At 46.7% G+C, this 22,019-nt stretch overlaps 1 protein-coding gene across 3 annotated transcripts; it reads left to right on the top strand.

Moving 5' to 3' along the window:
* The first annotated feature begins 323 nt into the window (after positions 1-323).
* LOC131564367 (cryptochrome DASH-like) lies at positions 324-21,420 on the top strand. 3 transcript variants are annotated; one of them, XM_058814789.1, is made up of 14 exons: positions 324-417; positions 503-702; positions 1,759-1,852; positions 2,137-2,267; positions 3,235-3,383; positions 4,302-4,390; positions 6,767-6,840; positions 8,456-8,545; positions 11,212-11,291; positions 12,988-13,047; positions 14,060-14,217; positions 17,006-17,125; positions 18,439-18,615; positions 20,057-21,420. In XM_058814789.1, exons 1-14 carry the CDS (start codon positions 352-354, stop codon positions 20,153-20,155), a joined length of 1,587 nt encoding a protein of 528 aa, XP_058670772.1. In that variant the 5' UTR covers positions 324-351; the 3' UTR covers positions 20,156-21,420. The 3 variants fall into 3 exon arrangements, with proteins under 3 accessions (XP_058670772.1, XP_058670789.1, XP_058670780.1); XM_058814806.1 differs by lacking the exon at positions 20,057-21,420 and adding an exon at positions 19,102-19,283; XM_058814797.1 differs by having other exon boundaries at positions 350-417; positions 530-702.
* The last annotated feature ends 599 nt before the right edge of the window (positions 21,421-22,019 follow it).

Here is a 22,019-nt window from a genome sequence, read left to right on the forward strand (position 1 = left end):
TATATGTCTATTTCATATATATGATATATATAATACATTTTATATCTATCGTATATATTATATATATCATAGATATTCATATATATTTTCATATAATATATTCATATATATGAATATATATTTTCATATATATGTGAAAATACATGTGCTGAGCCACAGGGAGCGAGGGAAGCGAGCTCGCCGCTGCCCTGCAGGGATGCGGGACGGGACGCGCCGGTCCCTCGGGATGCGCTGGGGGCGGACACGGCGATCGGAGCAGGACGGCTCCTCCCCGGCAGGGCGGGATGAGGGGCCGGGCAGAGGGGCACGGAGCCGGCCCGGGTGAGGTGGGAGAGGCCGCACGGAGGGAACATGTCGGGCACAGCGGGCACGGCCATCTGCGTGCTGCGCTGCGACCTGCGCGCCCACGATAACCAGGTAGGAGCGCCGCGGGTTGGGGCAGGGACAGCGCCGGTGTTTGGGGCAGGATGGGGAGGGATTCTCCTGCATCCCGCCCCGGCAGCTCTCACGGCCCGCTCTGTGTTTCCAGGTGCTGCACTGGGCTCAGCACAACGCTGATTTTGTGGTTCCCCTCTACTGCTTCGACCCGCGGCACTACCTGGGCACCCACTGCTACAGCTGGCCCAAGACGGGGCCATACAGGCTCAGGTTTTTGCTGGAAAGTGTGAAGGATCTAAGGGAAACACTCAAGAAAAAAGGAAGGTAGTTGAGAAAGCACCGTGCAAATAATACATTTCTATTCTCCTTTTCTTTTTCAACACAAACCTGTGCTGTGACTCGGATCATGTGCTCTGGGCTCAGGTGGTGGCTGATTTCAGAGATATTTCAGAGAGCCACAGCCCTTGTGTTAGATACAGCAGGGTCCCGTGTGTAGCCCCTGCTGTGGTCACCTGCAGGGGACTAAGAGCCATCCTGGCTCTGTGCCACATGGGTTTTGTTTCTCAGGTATCCCTGAGATGATGAGTGTCAGCCTTGAGTGCTTTGCCCAGAGTGCTGACAGTGGGAAACACAAACAGCAGAATTTTGGTGGGCAGTTACAGCAGCCACTGCGGCCAGGAGCCTTCCTTGTCCCTGGAGAGCTTTCCCTGGGAGCTGGCTTGAGACAGACCAGCATGGAGCCTGGCCTTTGAGACTGGAGAGTTACATTTTCTTATGTCCTGTCCTGCTAAACCCAGGCTCTAGACTCAGATATCCTTGTTTATGATGCCAGGGCCTGAAGAATCCACTACCAGATAATATCTGGCTTTGCAGAGCAAAAGATCATGGAGTGATAGAATAGTTTGGGTCAGAAGGGAACTTTAAGGGCTATCCAGTCTAGTCCCCCTGCAATGAGATCTTCAGCCAGATCAGGTTCAGAGCCCTGTTCAGTCTTACCTTGAATATTTCCAGGGATGGGATAACCTCTCTGAGAAACTTGGACAAGGTGGATCAGCCAGCCCTTGAATCTCTTTAGTGTGTGAGGATAAACAGATTCACTTTTAGGTAACAGTCTGGCTTTGTGCCCAGTCATTCTTTCTAAGGCATCCAGAGTGGCAGAAATGTGTTTGACACAAACTAAGCCCCAGAGGCTTACAAACTGTGTTCAGGGGCTCCTAAAAAATGCAGGCTGGTCAAATCCTGTCTGCCTGCCCCCACACAGTGTTTGTGCTCCATAGAAAACTAGGACACAAGTGCCTGCCTGGGCTGGCATGATGGCCTCTTGTGCACATAAATAACAATAACATCAAACTTGTTTCAGGGCAGTATTTTGTATTTTAGTACCCTGGTTGTGAGGAAGGGGAAGCCGGAAGATGTGGTCTGTGATCTGATTACTCAGCTGGGCTCTGTCACTGCTGTGGTTTTCCATGAAGAGGTAAGGGAAATACTCCAGTGACACAGTTAAAAGATAAAATCATGCTGTGAAGGTTTCTTCCACGACCGAGTGGTGATGCAGATCCTGTGTGTTCAGGGCCTTTCTTGGCTGTGGTGTTGTTAACCTTGGGTAGTTCCTGGGATAGGGATTCCCTGCGTGGGAGTCCTCGATGGGGCAGAGGGAGGAAGGTGATGTGCAGAAGCATGAGGAGGGCAAGACCAGAGTGTTTGTGCATGTTGAGCTGCATTTGTGCAGCCCTGGCCTCACTCTTTTGTTCTCCCTAGGCCACTCAGGAGGAGCTGGATGTGGAGAAGGGGCTGTGCCAGGTGTGTGGGCAGCATGGGGTGAAGGTTCAGACGTTTTGGGGCTCCACGCTGTATCATCGGGATGACCTCCCCTTCAGGCCTATTGACAGGTGGGCTGCTCTGTGCTAGCACCCCTCCACTGTCCCTTGTGTTTCTCACTCAGGAGGGCTCCCAGTCCTCTGGTCACACAGGGAAAGGACCTATTAGTCCTTCTGTTTCTACTTTTATGGGGCAGTGCTGTTGTGATCAGGCACACAATGGGGAAGCAACACATTCAGTCCTCTGCACCTGTAGGATTTATGCTTCTGTATGTATAAAGCCAAGATGTGTGACCATTCATTAAGGGGCTGGAAAAGACCTCTAAGATCATAAAATCAAACCATTAACTAAGCCAAGCCTACCAATAAACCATGTCCTTCAATGCCACATCTGCGCATCTTTTAAATCCTTCAGGGACAGTGACTCCACCACTTCCCTGGACAGCTTGTTCCAGCCTGACCACCCTTTCTGTGAAGAAACTTTTCCTAATATCCAATCTAAACTTCACCTGAAGCAGCTTTACAGAACCATTAAATGGCTTGGTTTGGAAGGGACCTAAGAGATGATTTACTTCCAACCCCTCCTTGATGTGTGTGTACTCTTCACTGCTCCCTCAGTAGTCACCTGAAGTGTGGTGGATGGAGTTGAGTGATTCATGGTATTCTGGAAAATATATGTAATAAGGGCAGACAAGTCAGGCCATGAAAATGCCTGTTTTTCTCCTTTGAGGCACCAGGAGAATGTAGATTTTTACACTGACATCAGCTGTGTTACTCAGAAGTTAGGTGAGATAAATCTGGCTCTCACGGATTTCCCCACCAGGGCACACCTTAAATTGAAAAGGCACAATTTGCATCAGAAGCAGAAAGAAATTGGTGGCTGTTAGCCCCGGGGGCATCTCCTTATTGTGCCTGGCAGTGTTCAAAGGGGCATCACAAAGGTGAGAGGACAGCCTGGAATGTTGATCCTGCTCCTGAGGAGGGGGTGTGTGGTGAGTGGGGGTGCAGGGCAGTGACCTGGCTGCTCCCATCTCTGCAGGTTGCCTGATGTCTACACCCACTTCAGAAAAGCTCTGGAATCCGGGGCCAGGGTCCGGCCAACCCTGCGGATGCCGGATCAGCTAAAGCCCCTGGCTCCAGGGCTGCAAGAGGGGAGCATCCCTACAATGGAGGATTTCGGGCAGAAGGGTGAGAAAACTTAATTTGGAAGTTGTTCTAATGAAATCTTACTTAGATTCTGTCCTTTAAAAATATCCTGCTTAGGTCTGTTTTGAAAAATGTGGTTTACAAAGTGAATAATTTCCTGCTGCTCCAGATTGCCAGATGTTCAGCCAGGCTGAATCAGGTACCTAAACCAAACATCTTGCAGTGCATATTATATTCTGTCACAGAAAACAAATCTTCTGTAAAAATGCAGAGGCAGCTAGTGCCTGAGAGATGCATGAAATGTAGTCCCTAAAGGTGATTGGATTATCATGGCCCTTTCAGTCTGGGAGGTGCTGTAGAAGAATCTGTCTTTAGTTGCAGGGTTAGGCAGATATTTGTCTTCAAATTAAAAGAGAGTAGATTTAGATTAGATGAGAGGAAGAAATTCTTCCCTGTGAGGGTGGTGAGGCCCTGGCACAGGGTACCCAGAGGAGCTGTGTATGTGCCATCCCTGGAAGTGTTCAAGGCCAGGCTGAACAGGGCTTGGAGCAACCTGGGACAGTGGAAGGTGTCCGTGTCCATGGCAGGAGCTTGGATCTGGATGATCTTTAATGTCCCTTCCAACCCAAACCATTCTGTGATTCTGTGATATGTCTCTTGCTGAAAACCAAAACACAGAGGCAGTGGTTGCCCTTCAAACTGTCATTAAGCCTCAGTTCACCCACTCTGCAAACACAGGTGAAACCCCTGTATGGGAATTTCCTACCCTGCAGCTGGGTAGAAAACATCCTTAGTGATTTTTAATATGTTTGATATGACCCTTATTTTAGAGGAAAACCACACAATCTTTTATGCCCTTTAAGCAGACATCCCCATTGCTGAACATCCCTGGATTTTAAGCTCCCTGCCTTTGAGATGCTTTTCCAGGGGGTAACAAGGTGTTGGTGTTTTCTGTGGCAGATCCTGTGACTGATCCCAGAACAGCCTTTCCCTGCAGTGGAGGAGAGACCCAGGCTTTGATGAGGCTGCAATATTATTTTTGGGACACGGTAACTCTTACATTTCCTTGCCTACATCCTCCCCCTTGTACACATGGCTGTGCAAGTGGGTGAGGCTGCAATTTCACTTCCTAGTAATATTTCCTTAGCTCCCATATAAAACTTGACCAAGGATGGAATTAGCATTATTTCAGTTTTTCAGAGAGACTAAACTAGACCAAAAAAGAAGTCATCTGGGACTGGGGAATGTAACCAAATACTTAGGAACCTACTTTACTGGCCATCTCTCTGAAGTATTTTTTCCATTAACTTCTGGGACTGGGGACGAAATTTTTTAGCTGCTTTACCTTGATTTGCTCCTTCTATGCTAATGTCCCACATAATCAGCAATGTAGTTCCTCTGTTTGGAGGAGTGAAAAGTGGCCTGAGGGGCTGGAATTGCAACTGGGGTGAGGAACAGCTGACCCAAGTTCTGCCTGCAGTTATAAATAGTAGCAGGTTTCTGTAGTCTGGTTTGAAATCTTGCAGCCAATAATGACAGCTACCATTTGTTTCCTTGCTTTGGTGGAGTGAAGCTCCTGCTGACTGCATTTTGTCAGACAGTTTTTGAATTTCTTTCTGGTCTAGTTTGAGGAACTGTCTTGAATTTGCCATGTCTGAATTCAAAGGTAGATATGCTGATTTCCAACAGCATCAGACCCCAAGCAGTTTTCTGGATAAAGGAGGGAGCACCTCTCCAGCTGAGATGGGTTAAAAGTGTGGTGTGGGACAGCCCCCAGGGCATCCTTTCAGCTGTGTTTCCCAAATTCCTGCATTCCTTTGCTTTTGGGGAGCATTGTCCTGGTTTAAGCCCATAAGGCAGCTCAGCCCTACAGCAGCTGCTCCCTCAGTTCCTGCCAGTGAGATGGAGGAGAGATTCAGAAGGATTAAAGTGAGGAAGGTCACTTTAATGTTGAGTTAAAGACCATTTAATAGGGAAAGCAAAAGCTGTGTGCACAGGCAAAGCAAGGTGAGGATTCATTTAATTCTTCCCACCAGTGGGCAGGTGTTCAGCCATCCCCAGGAAAGCAGGGCTCCATCAGTGTTCTTTGAAAAGACAAATGGCATCACTCCAAACATCCTGACTTTCAGCTTTATATGCTGAGCATGACATCATATGGTCTAAAACACCCTTGGGTCAGCTGGGGTCGGCTGTCCCAGCTGTGTCCTCTTCCAAATCCTTGTGCACCCCCAGCCTACTCAGGGTGGGGTGGTGAGAGAAGCAGAAAAGGCCTTGAGGCTGTGGGAGCTGTGCTCAGCAGTAAGGAAAACATTGGTGTGCTCTCTGCACTGTTTTCAGCACAAATCCAAAACAACCCTAGATTAGCTGCAATGGAGAAAATTAACTCCATCCCAACCAAAATGAGTACAAGTGGGCATAGCTTTTGCTCTTGGTCAAGCATTTATATAATCAGAGCTGGAAAACCTGTTCCTTCTTTTTTTTGTAATGCAAATATTGAGCTACAACAGCCCTTTAGCAGTTGTAACCTGTGCAGTGAAGGTGATCAAGGAGAGGTTGGTCTTCCCTGTGTCCTCTGCATTGTCCATGGAGTGCTCAGAGCATGGAAGATCTGCCTCCTGCTGTAAATGTGTGAGGCACAGAAACAGCAGTGGTCAGAGTTCCTGCAGCTGAGTGCTGGGGGCTGTCACATATGGAGGGGTTTCATAGTTGGTTTGTAAGTGAAGTTGAGTTAATAGAAGAAGTAACAATTGATGATTTTGAGTGTATCTATAGCAAAGAAGAAGACAAGGTTGTTAGCACGAGACTAGATTAGAAAAGATACATAAAAATTTTTGTAAGCTAGACTACGTGTTTAAGTAGATGTGTATACATGGTTTATTAAATTTTTGTAAAACTTTTACTAATTATATTAACGCTAACTGTTTTGCACCAGTAAATATAATACATTGTTGTAATGTAGTTAATGACTTAAAATTACACTTTATTAAGAGTATATAAGGTAGAAAACACAGAAAATAAAACCTTTTTATTGTGAGAGTAAGAGTCCCACTGGTTCTATAACCCCCAAACAAGCAGCCACAAGGCTCCCAGTTCCACTGGTGCTTTTCAGTGGGTTTATGGTCCAGAATCAGATGGGGCTGGGCTGGGCAGGGAGCAGCACAGCCAGGTGCACAGTGCTTGTGGATAGAAAGGTGCTGTAGGCTGGAGCAGGGAGCACAGCTTGTGACACACCCCAGAGCTGGAATGAAGATTGCTGCCCTGATTCCTGCCTGTGTGCTGGGGGCAGGAATTGGCAGCGGTGCAATCCTTGCAGGCAGCCGTGAGAGGGAGCCCAGCCCTGCCAGATTGCTCTGGCTGCAGAAGGAAAGAACATTTAGCAGGTTGCTTGTAAAGTATTGAAACCTTTTGTTCTTTTGCTCTCACAGAATCTGGTTGCTTCTTACAAGGAGACTCGGAATGGGCTGGTGGGGATGGATTACTCCACGAAATTTGCACCATGGTAAAGATTTTTGTTGAGACTGGGAAATCCTTTTCTGTTTCCATCCCAAACAGGTGTTACCTGTCTGCTGAGTGCTGCTGGGCATGGGTAGGGGTCTAGGTGTGGTTCTTTTGGCCCTTTTTATGGTGGTAGAGCAGCTCTGAGGCTGCACTTCCCTGGAACTGCTGCAGTGAGGCAGAACTGTGCTGGGAGCACATAGGGGACAGGGAGCAGGAGGGACTCAGCATTTGCCTTTGGCTTTGTGCTGCTTTGTGTGGGAAGGGAAAGGCAGGGAGGCAGCACAGTTTCAACCTAATCGTAATTTCCTGAATAGTTTGGGGCAGGTCACCCCACCTCACTGCCATTCTGCAGGGTGAAGAGACACTTCTGGTTATTCCTGCTGGAAAGAATCTTTTGTGTGGGTAAATATTTTGATTTTTAATTAGGGGCTTTAGTCCCTGGTGCTGGAAGAGACAGAGTTAATTCCAGACTGGAACTGAAGCAGCAGCAGAGCCCAGTTCAGCCTAAAGTGAGAGCATCTGGATTCTCCCAACAGAATGCAATGAGAACCAAATTTCAGAGGCTGTTACAGGTTGGGATTTCGTTTCTGAGCTTTGTGCTGTGATGGTTGCAGTGGATGGCTCCATCTGGTGGCACTTCGGGATCCCAGGACTGTTGGCTCTGTGGAAGTTTGTTATTTGTGGCCTCCACTTGAGTTTTTCCAAGCGGGCCATTTGCTCAGAGCAAACAGTTCTGATCTGCCTGCCCCAAAATGTTCCTCTGTCACATAATCAAAATCAGAGCAGTTCAGCTTGCAGCCAGTCATTCCCATGTCATGCTGGCCTTTAGAGCTGATCAACAATTAAAGGAAAACTCCTCAAAGTCTTTCTTTCTGTTTTCCACAATTCATTAGAACATCCAGTGTTTCCACAAGCTATGGTGGAAATGGCAGTAAAATGCATTTCTAGGAAAAGCAAGGTAAAATCTGTTCTTGATCATCCTGTATGATGGGGCTGGAGTCTGCAAGTTCTTTCCTGTCTTGCAACAGCACTGATTTGGAACAAATGGAATGGCCCAGGGGGTTGAAATGGCAGAGCAGACTTTTATTCCCTAGTTTTCCTGCCAGGGCTCAGATTTTCAGCAGTCACTTAACCTTGTGTGGTTGCTCAAATGAGCCACTGAGGTTCTGCAGGAAAAGGAGCCCTGGGCATAGGATCAGGGGCTTTGTGGCAAAAGGGCAGGTAGAACATGTGATGCAGAGGATGACATTTGAGATTCTTTTCTGGGTGTGTCATTGGGTTTGTTAAATCATTTAGGCAAAACTCATCAAACTTGAGCAAAGTGATTTATCTCCATAGCTTGAAATGATTTATCTCCATAGCTTGGAGACTCCTGTAAGAGTCATACTCCAGGAAGGAGAGGATCTTAATTCTTGGAAGGGAATTCTCTCTCTTGAAGAGTTGCAGAGAGGTTACAACTTAACTAAAGCCATTTAGGAAGTCAGGGGCAGCACTGCAAGCTGAAAAAAGTTTTTAGACCACAACTCTAGAGACAAAACTGCCCCTCTGCTCCCTCTGAGCTGACAGCAAGCTATCAGTGCTGTGTGGCATTCAGGACATCATTCCTCTGCTTTCAGGCTGGCACTGGGCTGCATCTCACCTCGATACATCTATGAGCAGATCCAGAAGTATGAGACAGAGAGAACAGCAAATCAGAGCACATACTGGTATGTCTTTGCACCATCAGCATGGCTTGTTTTCTCTGAAAAGGAACCTGGTATTTCATGCACAGAATAGTGATTTGTTAACTCTGTAATTAATGTTTGTTTTTCCTCTGCCTGCTGGCTGGTTCCTCTGGGTTGCACTGTAGTTCTCTTTCAGTACAGATTTATTAGTCTGTCTTTGACACCCAGGGGCTTTAGGCATTTTGTAAGTAAAGATTATGAATGCCAGTTGTCATTATTATTGCTGGGAAATCTTGGTTCATGATTTTTGAACACAATCTCAGCAAATCAGCACCATCCATCTCTGTGTTCTTATGGGCTAAATGAGAAGGAGGAATATTTACAAATAAAAGCCAAAGGGTTTCTCAGAGTGAGGAAATGAGCCCAAAAGTCTCAGTGACTGTGATTTGTGTAAATCTCATGGTGTTTGAAGGTCCCATGGCCACAAGTCCAGCAAGTGGCTCTGTGTTTGCTCAGCTACCTGGCCATGACCACCACATCAGAACAGAGGGGAAGAGGGCACTGGGATCTGGGTTTAATGCATCCCATCTTGTGACCCATGCTCTTCCTCACCTCTCAGTTCATCCATCCCTGGGCTGGCCTTGAACTTGTTCAGCTCTGCCCAGACACTGTGAATCAGAACCTGGAGCTCTGATAGAGAAACAGGGTCATGGTAGAAACAGGTAGAGCCTGGCCTGACACTAGACCTGGATGGGAAAAATCCCAAACCATAACGTCTGTGCAAACTCTAAAACTAAATATTCATTTTGGTTTGTGACATTTGCAACATGTCAAACAGCACAGTGTTTGGTGAGGAGCAGGCAGAACGCTGCCAGCCATTCTGGCCAAAATGCTCAGTTTCATTAAAATTCAAATTACAGATAAAATATCAACACCCATGAAGTGTATGTTTGGGGTTTTTTTTACTTCAAAGACAGTTAAGAGAGGAAAGATTTCAAGAAATGAAAATACTCCTGTTTTCCATCTTACAGTCAGCCAGCCTGCTGGCAGCTGGCATGCCATGGTGATTTTAGCATTTTAAAGTGTTCAGTAATTATAAAAATGAAGTTGTCAAGCTCCCAGGAAGTCAATTGTACAATGAAGTACAGGTCATGGTGGCTGCACATTGAACCTCAGTGTTATGACACTGTTATTTAGGATTTGGACAGTGTCCTGTTCATGTTGGACATTACGAAGACTTTCTTGTCTGAAAGGATGATTAGACATGGGAGTGGATTTCCCTGGAGGGTGGTGGAGTCACTGTCCCTGAAGGTATTTAAGGAAAGACCGGACTTGGTGCCATGGTCTGGTTGACACTGTGGTGTTTGGTCAGAGCTGGGCCTGGATGGTCTCAGAGGTCTTTTCCACCTTGATTCCCTAATTCTGTGATTCTGTTCTGTAACCAGATCATCCAGAAGGATCTTGTCAGCCTAAAAATCAGCTGAGCAGAGAGCTTCCCATATGGCATAGAGTTGAAGCAGGTTTCTGAGGTTGATGTGCCATCATTTTATAAGAAGCTCTTTTTATATAAAAGATGTTATATAAAACTGTCCTTTTTTTCTATGGGCCTAGCACCTGATCTAATGGGCTGGAGCACTGTAAACCAGTTTTGAAAGGTGTCTTAGAGTCCTTTGCCAAGGTAATTGCTTAAATCAACACAAATAAATCAACACAAAGCTCTCAGGAATGTGCTGATGTGCTCATTCCTGCGGAAGTGTGAAGCTCAGTCAGGCCCTCGCCCTGCTCTGGGGAGAATTACACCCCAGCAGGGATGGAGGAGGAACATGTTTCCTGAAACTGCTCCTGCACATGAGCTAAGGAAAGCTTCCCAAGTGATTCATGCAGAGTTTGCTTTCCCTGTAATCCAGGCAAACAGGCTTGGGGAGAGAACTGCTATCATAGGGAAGATCCCTGAAATCCCTCGTGTCACCACATTTCTCTTCACAGAGAAAAGCAAGGCACAATTCTTCCCAAGAATATTTCTGGGTTTCACATTCTCTGAACCTCAGGGAAAGGAAAAACAATTCTTATCATTTGCTGTGCCCGTGTTTGTGCCAAAGTAGAATGCAATGTGGAGATTGTTTACCCAGAGTGATGGTGTTTTGTTCCTTGCCTATCAGGGCCAGGTGTGTGTGTGTGTGTGTGTTGCGACTGTCAGTGACAGTCACGAGATTCTGTGCAGTGTGTGCAGAGTGGAGTGCTTGGCAGATTCAGTTTAGATGTAATGTAATATAGTGTAATACAGTATAGAATAAAATATATATAGAATATAGTATAATAAAGTATATATATATTGTATGTAGTATATATACATATACTATATATATTGTATATATACATACTACATATATAAAGTATATATTTTTATAGATATTATATATAAAAATATATTAAAAGTATGTATATAGTATATATACACTATATATATACTATATATATATAAGTATATATATAGATATATAATATAGTATAATAAAGTAATTAATCAGCCTTCTGATATCAATGGAGTCCTCCTCATCGTTTCTCCCTGCCACAGGGGATATCCTGTTACAATAACCTTGTTGTGAATAAACTCCACAGTGTTAATGGTGGGTTGTATGGAAGCAAAATCTTTGTTCAGTTATCATATCTGAGCCACAGTGAAATACTGAGATGGTTTTGTGTTTCAGGGTCCTGTTTGAACTGCTGTGGAGGGATTACTTTCGGTTTGTGGCCCTGAAGTATGGCAGAAGGATTTTCTCATTAAGAGGTGTGTATGGATCACCACATTTAGGAGGGTCAGGTCCTCTCTTACAACAGGGAAAGTAAGAGAAGAGGCTGTTTGTAGCATTCACATTTTCTGAAAAAAACCCTTCACACAGGATTTTTCTCCTGGGAAGCTGAGAAGCCTCAGAGAAAAGGAAAACAATTCTTATCTCATTTGCTTCTCCTGTGTTTTGCTCATGTGGAATGTGTTTGGAGATTGTTTACCCACAGGTGATTGTTTCATTGGATTCTGCTGTGAGTTGTTTTCACTCTTTGGTCAATCAGGGCCAAACTGGGTCAAGACTCTAGAAAGAGTCACGAGTTTTCATTATTATCTTTATAGCATTTAGTAAGTATCCTTTCTGTATTCTTTAGTATAGTTAGTATAGTATTCTTTAATATAATATAGTATTATAGAATAATAAATTAGCCTTCTGAGCACATGGAGTCAGATTCATCATTCCTCCCTTTGTTGGGGCATTCCCAACAAATACAATAGCTGTTGGCATTGAGTTGTACAAATGTTCTTCTCGTGGTGCTTGTGTCACCACCCTGGGATGCTGCTGGGAGCTCTCTGTTAGCACAGAAATGCCTCAGCACCACAGTGCTGGACACTGATCCTCAAATCTGATTAGGTGCAGGGAGTGTTATTGACAGTATTATTTTCTAGTATTATTTTTTAGTATTATTTGTGGGAAACAGCAGCACAAGGAGAATGAAGATGCTGTTTCCAGACACATTCCACCTTTCAGCAGAATCCAGGCTTCAGGCTTGCCTGAGTTCTCCAGAGGACCTAGGACAGAGCAGGAACTGACCCAGCAGGGTGAATCCCAAGAAACCAGATACTGAACTACGTAGGAATCAGAATGAGATCTGGCTCCAGCCCCAGTGACAGGAGTGTGCCTGTGAAATGGGATCTGAGCACTCAGTACACAACAAATACCCAGTCCCTGTGTCAGGAGACCCTGCAGGTGATGCCTGTGCTGGGGGAGCTGCTCTGCAGGGCATGCAGCCCTGGCTTAGATGCTCCAGGGCAGCCTGCCTGGCATCCAGAGGGTCACATCTCCCTCAGCATCTGTGTCACATCTGCCAGGCCTGTGTGGCTGTTCTGATAGCACTGGGTGCCAGTGGAGGCCTGATCTGGAATGTTTGTAGCTAGAACTGAGTTGTCCCTGCTGCCTCTGCTGCATTGCACAGAAGGCTGTAATTGCCACTGCATCCTGCAAACATGAAATCATTCCTCTCATCTTCTCCTATCCCGTTTGCAGGGGCAAAGTGTTACCTGAGGCTTCTGCCAGGTAATTCTGGGTGTAGTACCTGCTACAGAAATAGATTTCACGTAAACTTTGTCCTGGAGTAAAGCTGAAAAAGAAAATAACAGCATGGGCCAGAGCACATCTCCACTTGTGAGGTCTGAGTCACTTTTAATTAAAAAAGGAAAGAAAAGCAAACATCAGCAAACAAATAAACAATATCTAATAGGGCTTGAGCACCCTCTGTGTGCAAAAGACACCCCTTTGTAACACTGGAGAGGAGGAACGGATCATCTCTAAACCTGTGCAGAAGGTTTTGTTTGTGATGGCACTGAGAGGCTTCACCCTCACTCCTTGTGTCAACCAAGCTCCCCTGGCTGTGTTGTGGTCTGAGTAGCTGCCTGTGTCAGTATTTCTTCATCAGCAGGTCATTATTTTCCTCCACAGGGCTTCAAAGTAAAGAGATCCCCTGGAAAAAGGACCTTCAGCTCTTCAGCTGTTGGAAAGGTCAGTAGGAACCTCAGGTTTGGCTGGCTGTGTTTTGTTCTCCAGCTGTCTGTTGGGGCTCACAGATCAGGTCTCCGTAGGGTGCTGCCAGCATGGCCAGGGCTGGCATTTAAACTGGCATCACCAGGGTATGAATGTGTGTGGCCTCCCTTCCCAGACTGACACTGAGCAGCCCACAGGGTGACCCTGCTTTGTGAGGTGCACTGCAGGTAGATTTTGCTGCCCAGGAGGGAGTGTTTGTGACCTGCTGGTCCCTTCTGTTTAGTCACACAGAGGCTGACCAGCCCTTCTTATCAATATTGGCTTGCCATGCCTGCTGTGTTTGGTTCTGTTTGCTTTTGGTTACAAGGTTAAAACAGATTTACACTAAATCTAAGTCATGTTTTGTAATCCCACAGTTTTTTCTTGAGCTGTTACAACTTTGTTGCTGTAACATGAATAGCAGGCATAATATCTCAAGACTTGGAGGGACAAACAGATTAAAGTATTAGAACCAGTGCAGTACACACCTCTGTATCTTTTCTCATGTTAGTGCCACGTGTACCCATTTGCACACAGGATAAAATAAATCACCCAGGCACAGTAAATCTTTTCCTTAACAACAGACAAACTCTGCTTTTCAGGTACTAACCCTGGGGGATTTGTCCAGTACATCCCTCTGTAAGTCACCTGTCAAGAATCTTTCTGTTCTTGGCCCATCTCACTATTGTCTGCATATTTATTTTACTCTGCAAAATTCCCTGCAACCCACCTGATTGCTTTTCCAGTCTGAGATTTTTCTGTACTTTTCTTTTTTCTTCTTGCCAAAACTTAACTCCCCAGATTAATTTTCAGTACTAATTTAACTTCCAGTGCATCTTAGTGGCTGCACTCCAATTAAACCACACTGAAATCTCTCCCTGCTGCTGTGCCCTGGCACTGTTGTGGAAATGGCTGTGAAACATGAGCACAGGCTGGTTTTTGAGTGCCCAAAAGCATCCTGATAGCCCAGTGCTGTGTTTTGTCTCTGCAGAGGGCAGAACTGGGGTTCCTTTTGTGGATGCCAACATGAGGGAGCTGAGTGCCACGGGCTTCATGTCGAACAGAGGGCGGCAGAACGTCGCCAGCTTCCTCACCAAGGACCTGGGGCTGGACTGGAGGATGGGGGCAGAATGGTTTGAATCCCTGCTGGTAAGATTGAGCTCTTTGTGAGCCTGGAGTTTAATGGCAGGCAGGAGGACAGCCCTGATTTATAAGAAAGGTGATGAATAATTTTCAGGCTGAAACGAGACTCTGTAGATACTTTTTGCAGGGTGTGAGCTTCCCAAAGCTCACCTAAGTAAAAGGAATTTTGCCACACTGGAGCTGCCACCAACAAAAATGCAGCTAGGAAGTTTGCAGTAAGCTTTGATCCCCTGTGCAGGGTTTTAGCCAGAGATCTGTTGCACTTGACAAAAACTTTCAAACCTGAATTATGCTGACAATGCTCTGATTTGCTCAGCCCAGAGGCTGGGGAGGAGGGCAGCCCAGAAATAGAACATGGAAAGCAGTGTGTGCTGGCACAGTGTCTGTGCATTGGTGGCTGTGGACTCGGAGCCAGCTAGACAAGCACAGGCAAGCAGGGACAATGGCTGGATCAGCTTCCACTGAGCTCCACCCTGGCTGGAGGCATCCTTCTTCATTCTGGGCTGTTGCAGGCCTCCCTGCCAACTGGAGCACCAGTTCCTCTCATATATCCTTCAGCAGCTGTGTGAGCTCAGTTAAATAGCTGGGTCACTTTTCTGACCCCAGTCCCCATGGATTCTCATGGTACTGACTGAAAAAGGCCAAATATTCACATCAGGCTCACATTAAAGGTCTTATCTGTGGGATACAGGAGGTGACTGGCAATCAGAAAACTTCCCACTCACTTGGAGTGCTGGATGGGCAGAGAAAGCCCAGTTGCCTTGCCAATATCTGCAGTTAAAAGAGATTTTTTTGTGAATGTATTTTTTTTTAAAACTTCCTTGGAGCTGGGCTCTGACATGCCTTTGGCTGCAGGAGGAAAATCTGGGTGCTCTCCCATACCAGTGCTGTGAGTAGCAGTGGGCTTGGACAACAACACAGTGCAGGACTTCAGGATCCTCCAGAAAGGGGTTTGGGGAGCTCCATGCAGTGATGCTTTTCCAGACAAGAGCAAGAGTCTTCCACAAGTGTGTCCTATTCCACAAGTGAGGAAGACCTGGAAGGGCTCACACAAGAAAGATGCTGCCTGTGTTATCTACATTTATTCTTAAGGACATGAATCTCAGCCTTGCTGAAGCAGAATATATCACACTGCACTGACCCTTTCACCAAGGGAAGCCCCAGGTGCTGATGGCCACTGTGGGTTGGTGTGGCACAGGCTGATCCTTGTGCCCTTTGGTTCCATCTGGGTGGCGTCCCCAGAGCAGCACACAGGAGACGTCAGCTTGGTGGGGAACACATGCCTGTAGAAGGTAGAGGCAGTACAGAACTGAACTGGTCTCACTTGCCTCTAAAAAAAGGAAAGCAATGCCTGTTTCATCTCTAATACTGCCAGCAAAGGCCCACCAAGTGTTTGTGTGTACTATCCACACCAGACAGGCAGGGAAACTGAGGCATGAGCTCTCTGCAGCCTGCTGGAGCCAGGGGAAAGGCCAGAGACCACTGATGTCCTGAACTGAGAATATCTCAGCTCTGACTTCATTGATTTCATTCCCAGGGTCAGGCCCCAAGGAAAGGCAGAGAAACAAACAGAAGAGAATGCCAGGAAGGGGCAAGGCTGAGGGGGAAATGAGCCTGCCTCCTCCAGTCCCCCTTGGATTTGCCCTCACCTCCCACACAGGCTTTCCTGCATGTTAATCACACAATCAGGCCTCCAATGGCATCTTTCTTCCCTCCTTATCTCACCAGCTGGAGGAAGTGAGTTGGGAAGGGGAAGCCTGGTGCACAGGGAGCAGAGCTGGCTGCTCACCCTGACCCCAGCTCTGCAGAGAAAGGGCAGCTTGACAGAGCCCATTCCCTGAGCCTTCTGCCATCCTGGAGCATTGAGCTCCTCACTCCAAGGAGAGGCTGAGATCTTGGAAACATCTCTCTGTGGACTGGTTACTGCTGTGGCTGCAGTGAAGAGAGAATAGAACAGCACTGAACCAGCTCTTTTTGTCACAGTGCTTTTGCAGTACAGACACCCCTAGGAATGCTCAGAGATCCCAAACCCTCCTTGCTATCACTTCCACTCCCCTCCTGAGCAGGGTTTGGATTGTCCTACAACTGGAAAACTTCTGGTGTTGGATTTAAGCCACCCTGCCCAGCTGAAGAGCACTCAGATAGGATCATCTTCTGCTCTCAGTTGTGCTTGTTTCAAAAGCCCTGATCCATTTTATATAAGCATCCTTGAGAGTTTTTATTTGTTTAGAGAAGGAATAACTTGACAATGGGAGAAAACTGCAGTGTTTGTATTGTTTGCATCCTCATATAAACTGTGTGGTTTGTCTGCACAGTCTGAGTTGGACTTCTCTCCAAACTGCCTAGTAGGATCAGCAGAGATGATTTGGCAATGTGTGGTGTCTGGGTAACTGGTCAGAAAGAATTTTCTCTCATATTTGAATACTTTATTTTGGAATATGAGCATTCAAATGCTGTGGCTACTTGTGAAGTCTGCCAAATTGTGGCAGAAAGAGAAAGATTTTCCTTTAAAAGGAAGTAAACTGGGAATGACTCTGGTTGGACTTTTATCTGTTTTCTGACCTAAGGATCATGATCTGAATTAGTCTGGGAAGCTGATCCTAGGCTAAAAAGCAGTCATGCAGGTCCTTTCCTGAGCCAGATGCCTGTACCAGCATGGGGGAGCTCTGACCACCCCAGTCTGGCTGGAGTGAATCCCATGCAAGGAATTTTCCCCCTGAGCTAAAGAATGGATGAGAAGATTGACCAAGGGCCATCCCAGCTCTTCTGACAGTTTTCTCCCTCTGTTCTCAAGGTGGATTATGATGTTTGCAGCAATTATGGCAACTGGTTATACAGCGCTGGCATTGGCAACGACCCACGGGAGAACAGGAAGTTTAACATGATCAAACAAGGCCTGGATTACGATGGGAATGTGAGTCTTGGGTGGCTGCTTTGCAGGGGTGAGGGCAGGCAAGGACATGTGGTGTTTTAGGGAGCAGAGGAGATCAATGTGCTGTGTGGATGCAAAACCAGTTCTTGTGTCTCCTGGCCAGCAGTTGGGCGGGTTCCTTGGTTTGTACAGGACAATGTAATTTAACAACTCCAGGGATGTCCCCACACCCTCCCTGGTCAGTGTGTTAAGTGTTTCATCACTATTTCTTCCAAGTCACAGCCACATTTCATCAGAACATCACACAGAAACTTCCCTGAGCACAGAGCAGCTTTTTGGAGAACTCAGGAGTTACCTGAGAGAACCATTCCTTGAGAGGTGCTGAAGAGTAGATTAAACCTGTGACTCCTCTGACTGTCCTCTCTGAAACTGCAGATAAATTTCCCTTTTCTGTGGTATTCACATGTCCTCTGAGCAGAGATTTAGCTTTCTCAGGATTTTCCTGAGAGAAGCTGTGAGAGAGGCGGAGAAAAGAATGTTAAAAATAATTCTTATCTCATTTGCTGCTCCTGTGTTTGTGCCCATGTGTTCTGAAGATTGTTTACCTGAGGTGATTGCTTGATTGGATTCTGGTGATGGTGTTTTGGATTTGTTGACCAATTGTATCCGTGTGTGTGTTGAGACTCTTGGGCAGAGTCACTGGTTTTCTATTTAGTTAGTGATAATTCTTGTTAGTGTGATATAGTGTAATATAGTTATAGTATAATAAAGTAATTAATTAGCCTTCAAATATCATGAAGTTCTACATCCCATTCTTGCTGCCCATTGGGCATTGTAGCACTGATACTTTCCATGTGCTTAGCCAGTATTCACAAGTGCATTCCCTGTTTCCACATTATTCCTTAGCTTCACATCAGGCTGTGCTGTTGTCTTTTGGCACTGTAGCTGGCAGGATTTAACAAGAAATCAGAAATTGGTCCTAGTAGAGGACACAGCAGTAGAGTTAATAGGAGAGGTTCAGGAGCACAAGAGTGTGCAGCTGAGCTAGCCATCCTATTTTCCTTCAGTCACAGGAAACTTCTTGGGGGTGACTTAATTTCAGGATGTCCTAAACAGGACAGATGAACAGTGCTGAAAATGCACCTTTGCCTCCCTCCTGTGCCTGCAGCATGAGCGTGGGAGAAGAGCTCCAGCATCCAGGTGTCTCTTTAGGCACTAACTCTGGGTGGAGGATTTAGCAAATGGGGCTAAGCCTGGAAATCTGGCTGCTCTCTTTCCCATTAACAAAGAGCCTAGCTGGGAAGCACTTAGGGATTGTCACTGAATGGATCCTGTCCTGTTGGTTCTGTTTGCAGGGGGATTATGTCAGGCTGTGGGTGCCAGAGCTGCAGGGCATAAAGGGAGCAGACATCCACACCCCCTGGGCACTGAGCAGTGCTGCTCTCTCCCAGGCAGGAGTAACTCTGGGTGAGACCTACCCACAGCCCGTGGTGACAGCCCCAGAGTGGAGCCGACACATCCACCAGAGGCCTGTGAGTACTGGGAGGGCTGGGATGGGCTGGGAGGCTCCAGGGGCTGCTCTGCATCAGCCTCTGACTTCTGCTCTTCTTTCTCAGGTGTAAAGGGAAAAAAGTTCTTTTAATGCAAGCTCACATTGCATCACAGCCGGGACTGTACAGCCAGGATTATTTAGCTCTCTGTCCTACCCACTGTGGTGAAGTTTTTCCTAATATCCAACCTACACCTTCCCACTCTTAAGCTACATCAGGGAAGGTGTAGGTTGGATATTAGGAAGAAGTTTTTCACCAAAAGAATAATAAAGTAGTGGGATGCTCTTGCCAGGGAGGTGGTAGAATCACCATCTCTGGATGTGTTTAGAAAAAGACTGGACATGGCACTTGGTGCTACAGTCTAGGTGAGGTGTTAGGGCATAGGATGGACTTGATGATCTTAGAGGTCTCTTCCAACCTCACTTTTCTGTGATGTAAATTTTTGCTTCTTCTCTGTCCTTTGTATAGTCAGCAGGGCTTAGCCACAGCATGTCCTTCTGAGCATCCCTGGCAGCCCCACCAGAGGGACGGGGTTTCTCCAGGACCTCCACTGGTGTGACCACCCCCAATACAGGTGAACAGAAGAGAAACAACCCAGTTTCTCTGGATTGTTCTGTCCTTTCTGTTCAGGAGGTAGAAGTAAAAACAACCAGCTTCCTGCTTGAGTGCATCCAAACTGGAGTCAGCAAGACCTGTAAATATAGGGACTGCTCCTTGCACTTTGATTTTTGAGTGTATCTTCTCTTTAAAATGGGGGCAGAATGAGTTCTTGATCCTGCAACATGTCAAGGCTTTTATCTGCTGGCTGGAATGCTGTTATTGGAGGAAATGGGTATGGAAGGAAATGGATGTAACCAAGGGTTGTGTATAAGAGTGTTCAGCATTTTGCCTTTCCCCCATGCATCTACCCTGCCTCCTCCTGATTGAGGATACTTTGTGGAGGCTCAAATTTAGGGATTGCACCAAGTCAGTGAAGAATGAAGCATGCCCCCATTTTAGGTTTTAATCCCAAGGTGCAGTACCAAATTTTTAGGCCAGATTCCTTTGCCATGAGTGGGGAGTGGGAGGTTTTGTGGAAGCAAAGCCTTCTGCTTCACCCATGCTGTTGGAGGACCTGGATTAGTGACCTCCTGGGATGAGAGAAAGGACTCTGCAGGAGCACTTAGTGAGATACCAGTTTGAGGCAGTGATGAAATTAAAGCCAAAAAGCTTCTCCATCAGGCAAAAGTTCAATTTTGATCAACTCACTTTACCAGAAACCCTGGTATCCTAAATCCCAGCCTAGAGCAGTGTCTGTCAGGCCTTCCTGCCTTTTTGAGTGAACTTGGGAGGCAGAAGTTCCATGTGCACATTCTCCTGGATGTGACCAAATCCACTCTGCAGCATCAGTAAATATCTCACTGTTCCTTGTCATTTGCCACAGGGAGGAAGTCCCCATCCCAGGGCCAGCAAGAGGGGACCAGCACAGCACAAGGGCAGAGGGATAGATTTTTACTTCTCTCGCAAGAAGGATGCTTGCTGAAGGCTGAAGGAGTGCTCAGCAGGAGGTTTTGCTGCTGAGAGTGCCTGGATAATCACCTTGAACAAGCTAAAGATACAGGTTTGGCATGGTAAAATAACACAGGGTCTGCCTGTCTGGTGTTCCCAGGGACACTCACTGGGTGTGGGTGTTTGGAGGTTGTGTATTAGCACCTCTCCTTACAGTGGTTTATGTGGCAGGTGTTTTCAGTCAGAACTGAAACTTCTTATGCTTATTTTTAATTTATTACAGTTTTAAACACACCAATCGTTGTGCAGTTAAAAGTTTTGCTGCTGGAATATTTTATCTTCCTCATTTCCACAGAGCTCCACAGATAGAGACTGCAGGGGATGTTCTTTTACTGTGCCTCCTGCAGTATTTTGGAGAAGCACTGTGTTCCTCCTGAAAACTTCCTTGCATGTTGGTTTGGTATCATCCTGGAAGCTGAAAAATGTTCAGTTCATAGCCAAGAATTGTGTTTTGTACTTGGCATCAAAACCAGTTTGAAATGGATCCTCAACCGGTTTTAGGATTTTATTTTTATGCAGAATGTTGTATTTGCTGGAAGAGTTTGGGAATTTGGAGATGGCCATATTTGTGCTGTCATGGACCATTGTCATCTGAGGGGAGCCCAGATCTGAACACTTTGACCACCGAAGATGGGACGTGGTTCTGGATTTATTGCTACTAGAGATCCACTGGGCCTGTTCTGTAAAGAATAACTGCAATACTGTAAAATCTCTGATTGCTCTGGGTTGATGGGTTCAGGTCTGGGTGAGAAATAAACAGACATTTGGCACACATTTTGTTGTGCCAAAAGCAGAAAAACCAAGTGATTTTGAACATAAGCCCTGTCAGGGCCACATTAACAATTCTATATTTGTTGTATTTGGGGCCTGGGCAGGAGGGCAAGAATGTAGCCAAGGTGATTTGGGGTGGAATAGTGTGAAACAGCTTTAGTGACAGCATTGTTCTCTCTGGCATAAGTGTCTCACACAGCACAGATCCCTGTCCAGGCCACTCCAGAGGGCAGGGCACTACGTTTGGACAAAGCCCAGCAGGAGAACCACACAATCAGTTTTTTGGAAAACTCCTCTGAGATCATCGAGTCCAACCTGTGACCCAGCATCACCATCTCAACTGATTGCCACATCCAGTCTTTTTCCTTAACAGCTCCAGGGATGGTGATTCCACCACCTCTCTGGGGAAACCCCTTCCAATGTAATCATCCTTTCTGTGAAAAAAATATTCCTGATGTCCAGCCTGAACTTATCCAGCACAGTTTAAGACTGTCATCCTGCCCTGTCATTTATTACCTGGGAGAAGAGGCCAGCCCAAACCTGCCTACAATGTCCTGTGAGGAGGGATTTTTAGAGGGTGATAATGTATCCCCAATGGCATTATTTTCTCCACATTAAACACCCCCCAGCTCCCTTGGCCAGTCTCTATAGGATATGTCCTTCAGACCATTCCCTAGCTCCATTCCTTCTCTGGACTCTCTCCACTCCCTGAATGCCCCTCCTGACTTGAGCCCAGAGCCGGGCACAGCACTCGAGGTGCGGAGCACAGGGGAACCATCACTGCCCTGCTCCTGCTCCCACACGGTCCCGATACCGACCCGTCCGGCCCCGCACCGTGAGGGCGGGAGGGCAGAGAGGGAGCCCCGAACCGTGAGGGAGGCAGGGAGGGCGGGCAGAGAGTGAGCCCCGCACCGTGAGGGAGGGCGGGCAGCGAGAGCCCCGCACCGTCAGGGAGGGGGGGCGGACGGACGGAGTGAGCCCCGCACCGTGAGGGAGGCAGGGAGGGCGGGCGGGGCAGAGAGGGAGCCCCGCATCGTGAGGGAGGTAGGGCAGGCACAGAGAGCCCC

Source organism: Ammospiza caudacuta, chromosome 1, assembly GCF_027887145.1.
Source record: "Ammospiza caudacuta isolate bAmmCau1 chromosome 1, bAmmCau1.pri, whole genome shotgun sequence".
Classification (NCBI taxonomy): domain Eukaryota; kingdom Metazoa; phylum Chordata; class Aves; order Passeriformes; family Passerellidae; genus Ammospiza; species Ammospiza caudacuta.

Excerpts from the sequence above, each read along its gene's own strand:
- LOC131564367 (XM_058814789.1), top strand. The coding sequence starts at position 352 with ATGTCGGGCACAGCGGGCACGGCCATCTGCGTGCTGCGCTGCGACCTG. Across the intron at positions 13,048-14,059 it reads GCTCTTCAGCTGTTGGAAAG|AGGGCAGAACTGGGGTTCCT; the intron begins GTCAGTAGGAAC and ends TTGTCTCTGCAG. Across the intron at positions 14,218-17,005 it reads AATGGTTTGAATCCCTGCTG|GTGGATTATGATGTTTGCAG; the intron begins GTAAGATTGAGC and ends TCTGTTCTCAAG.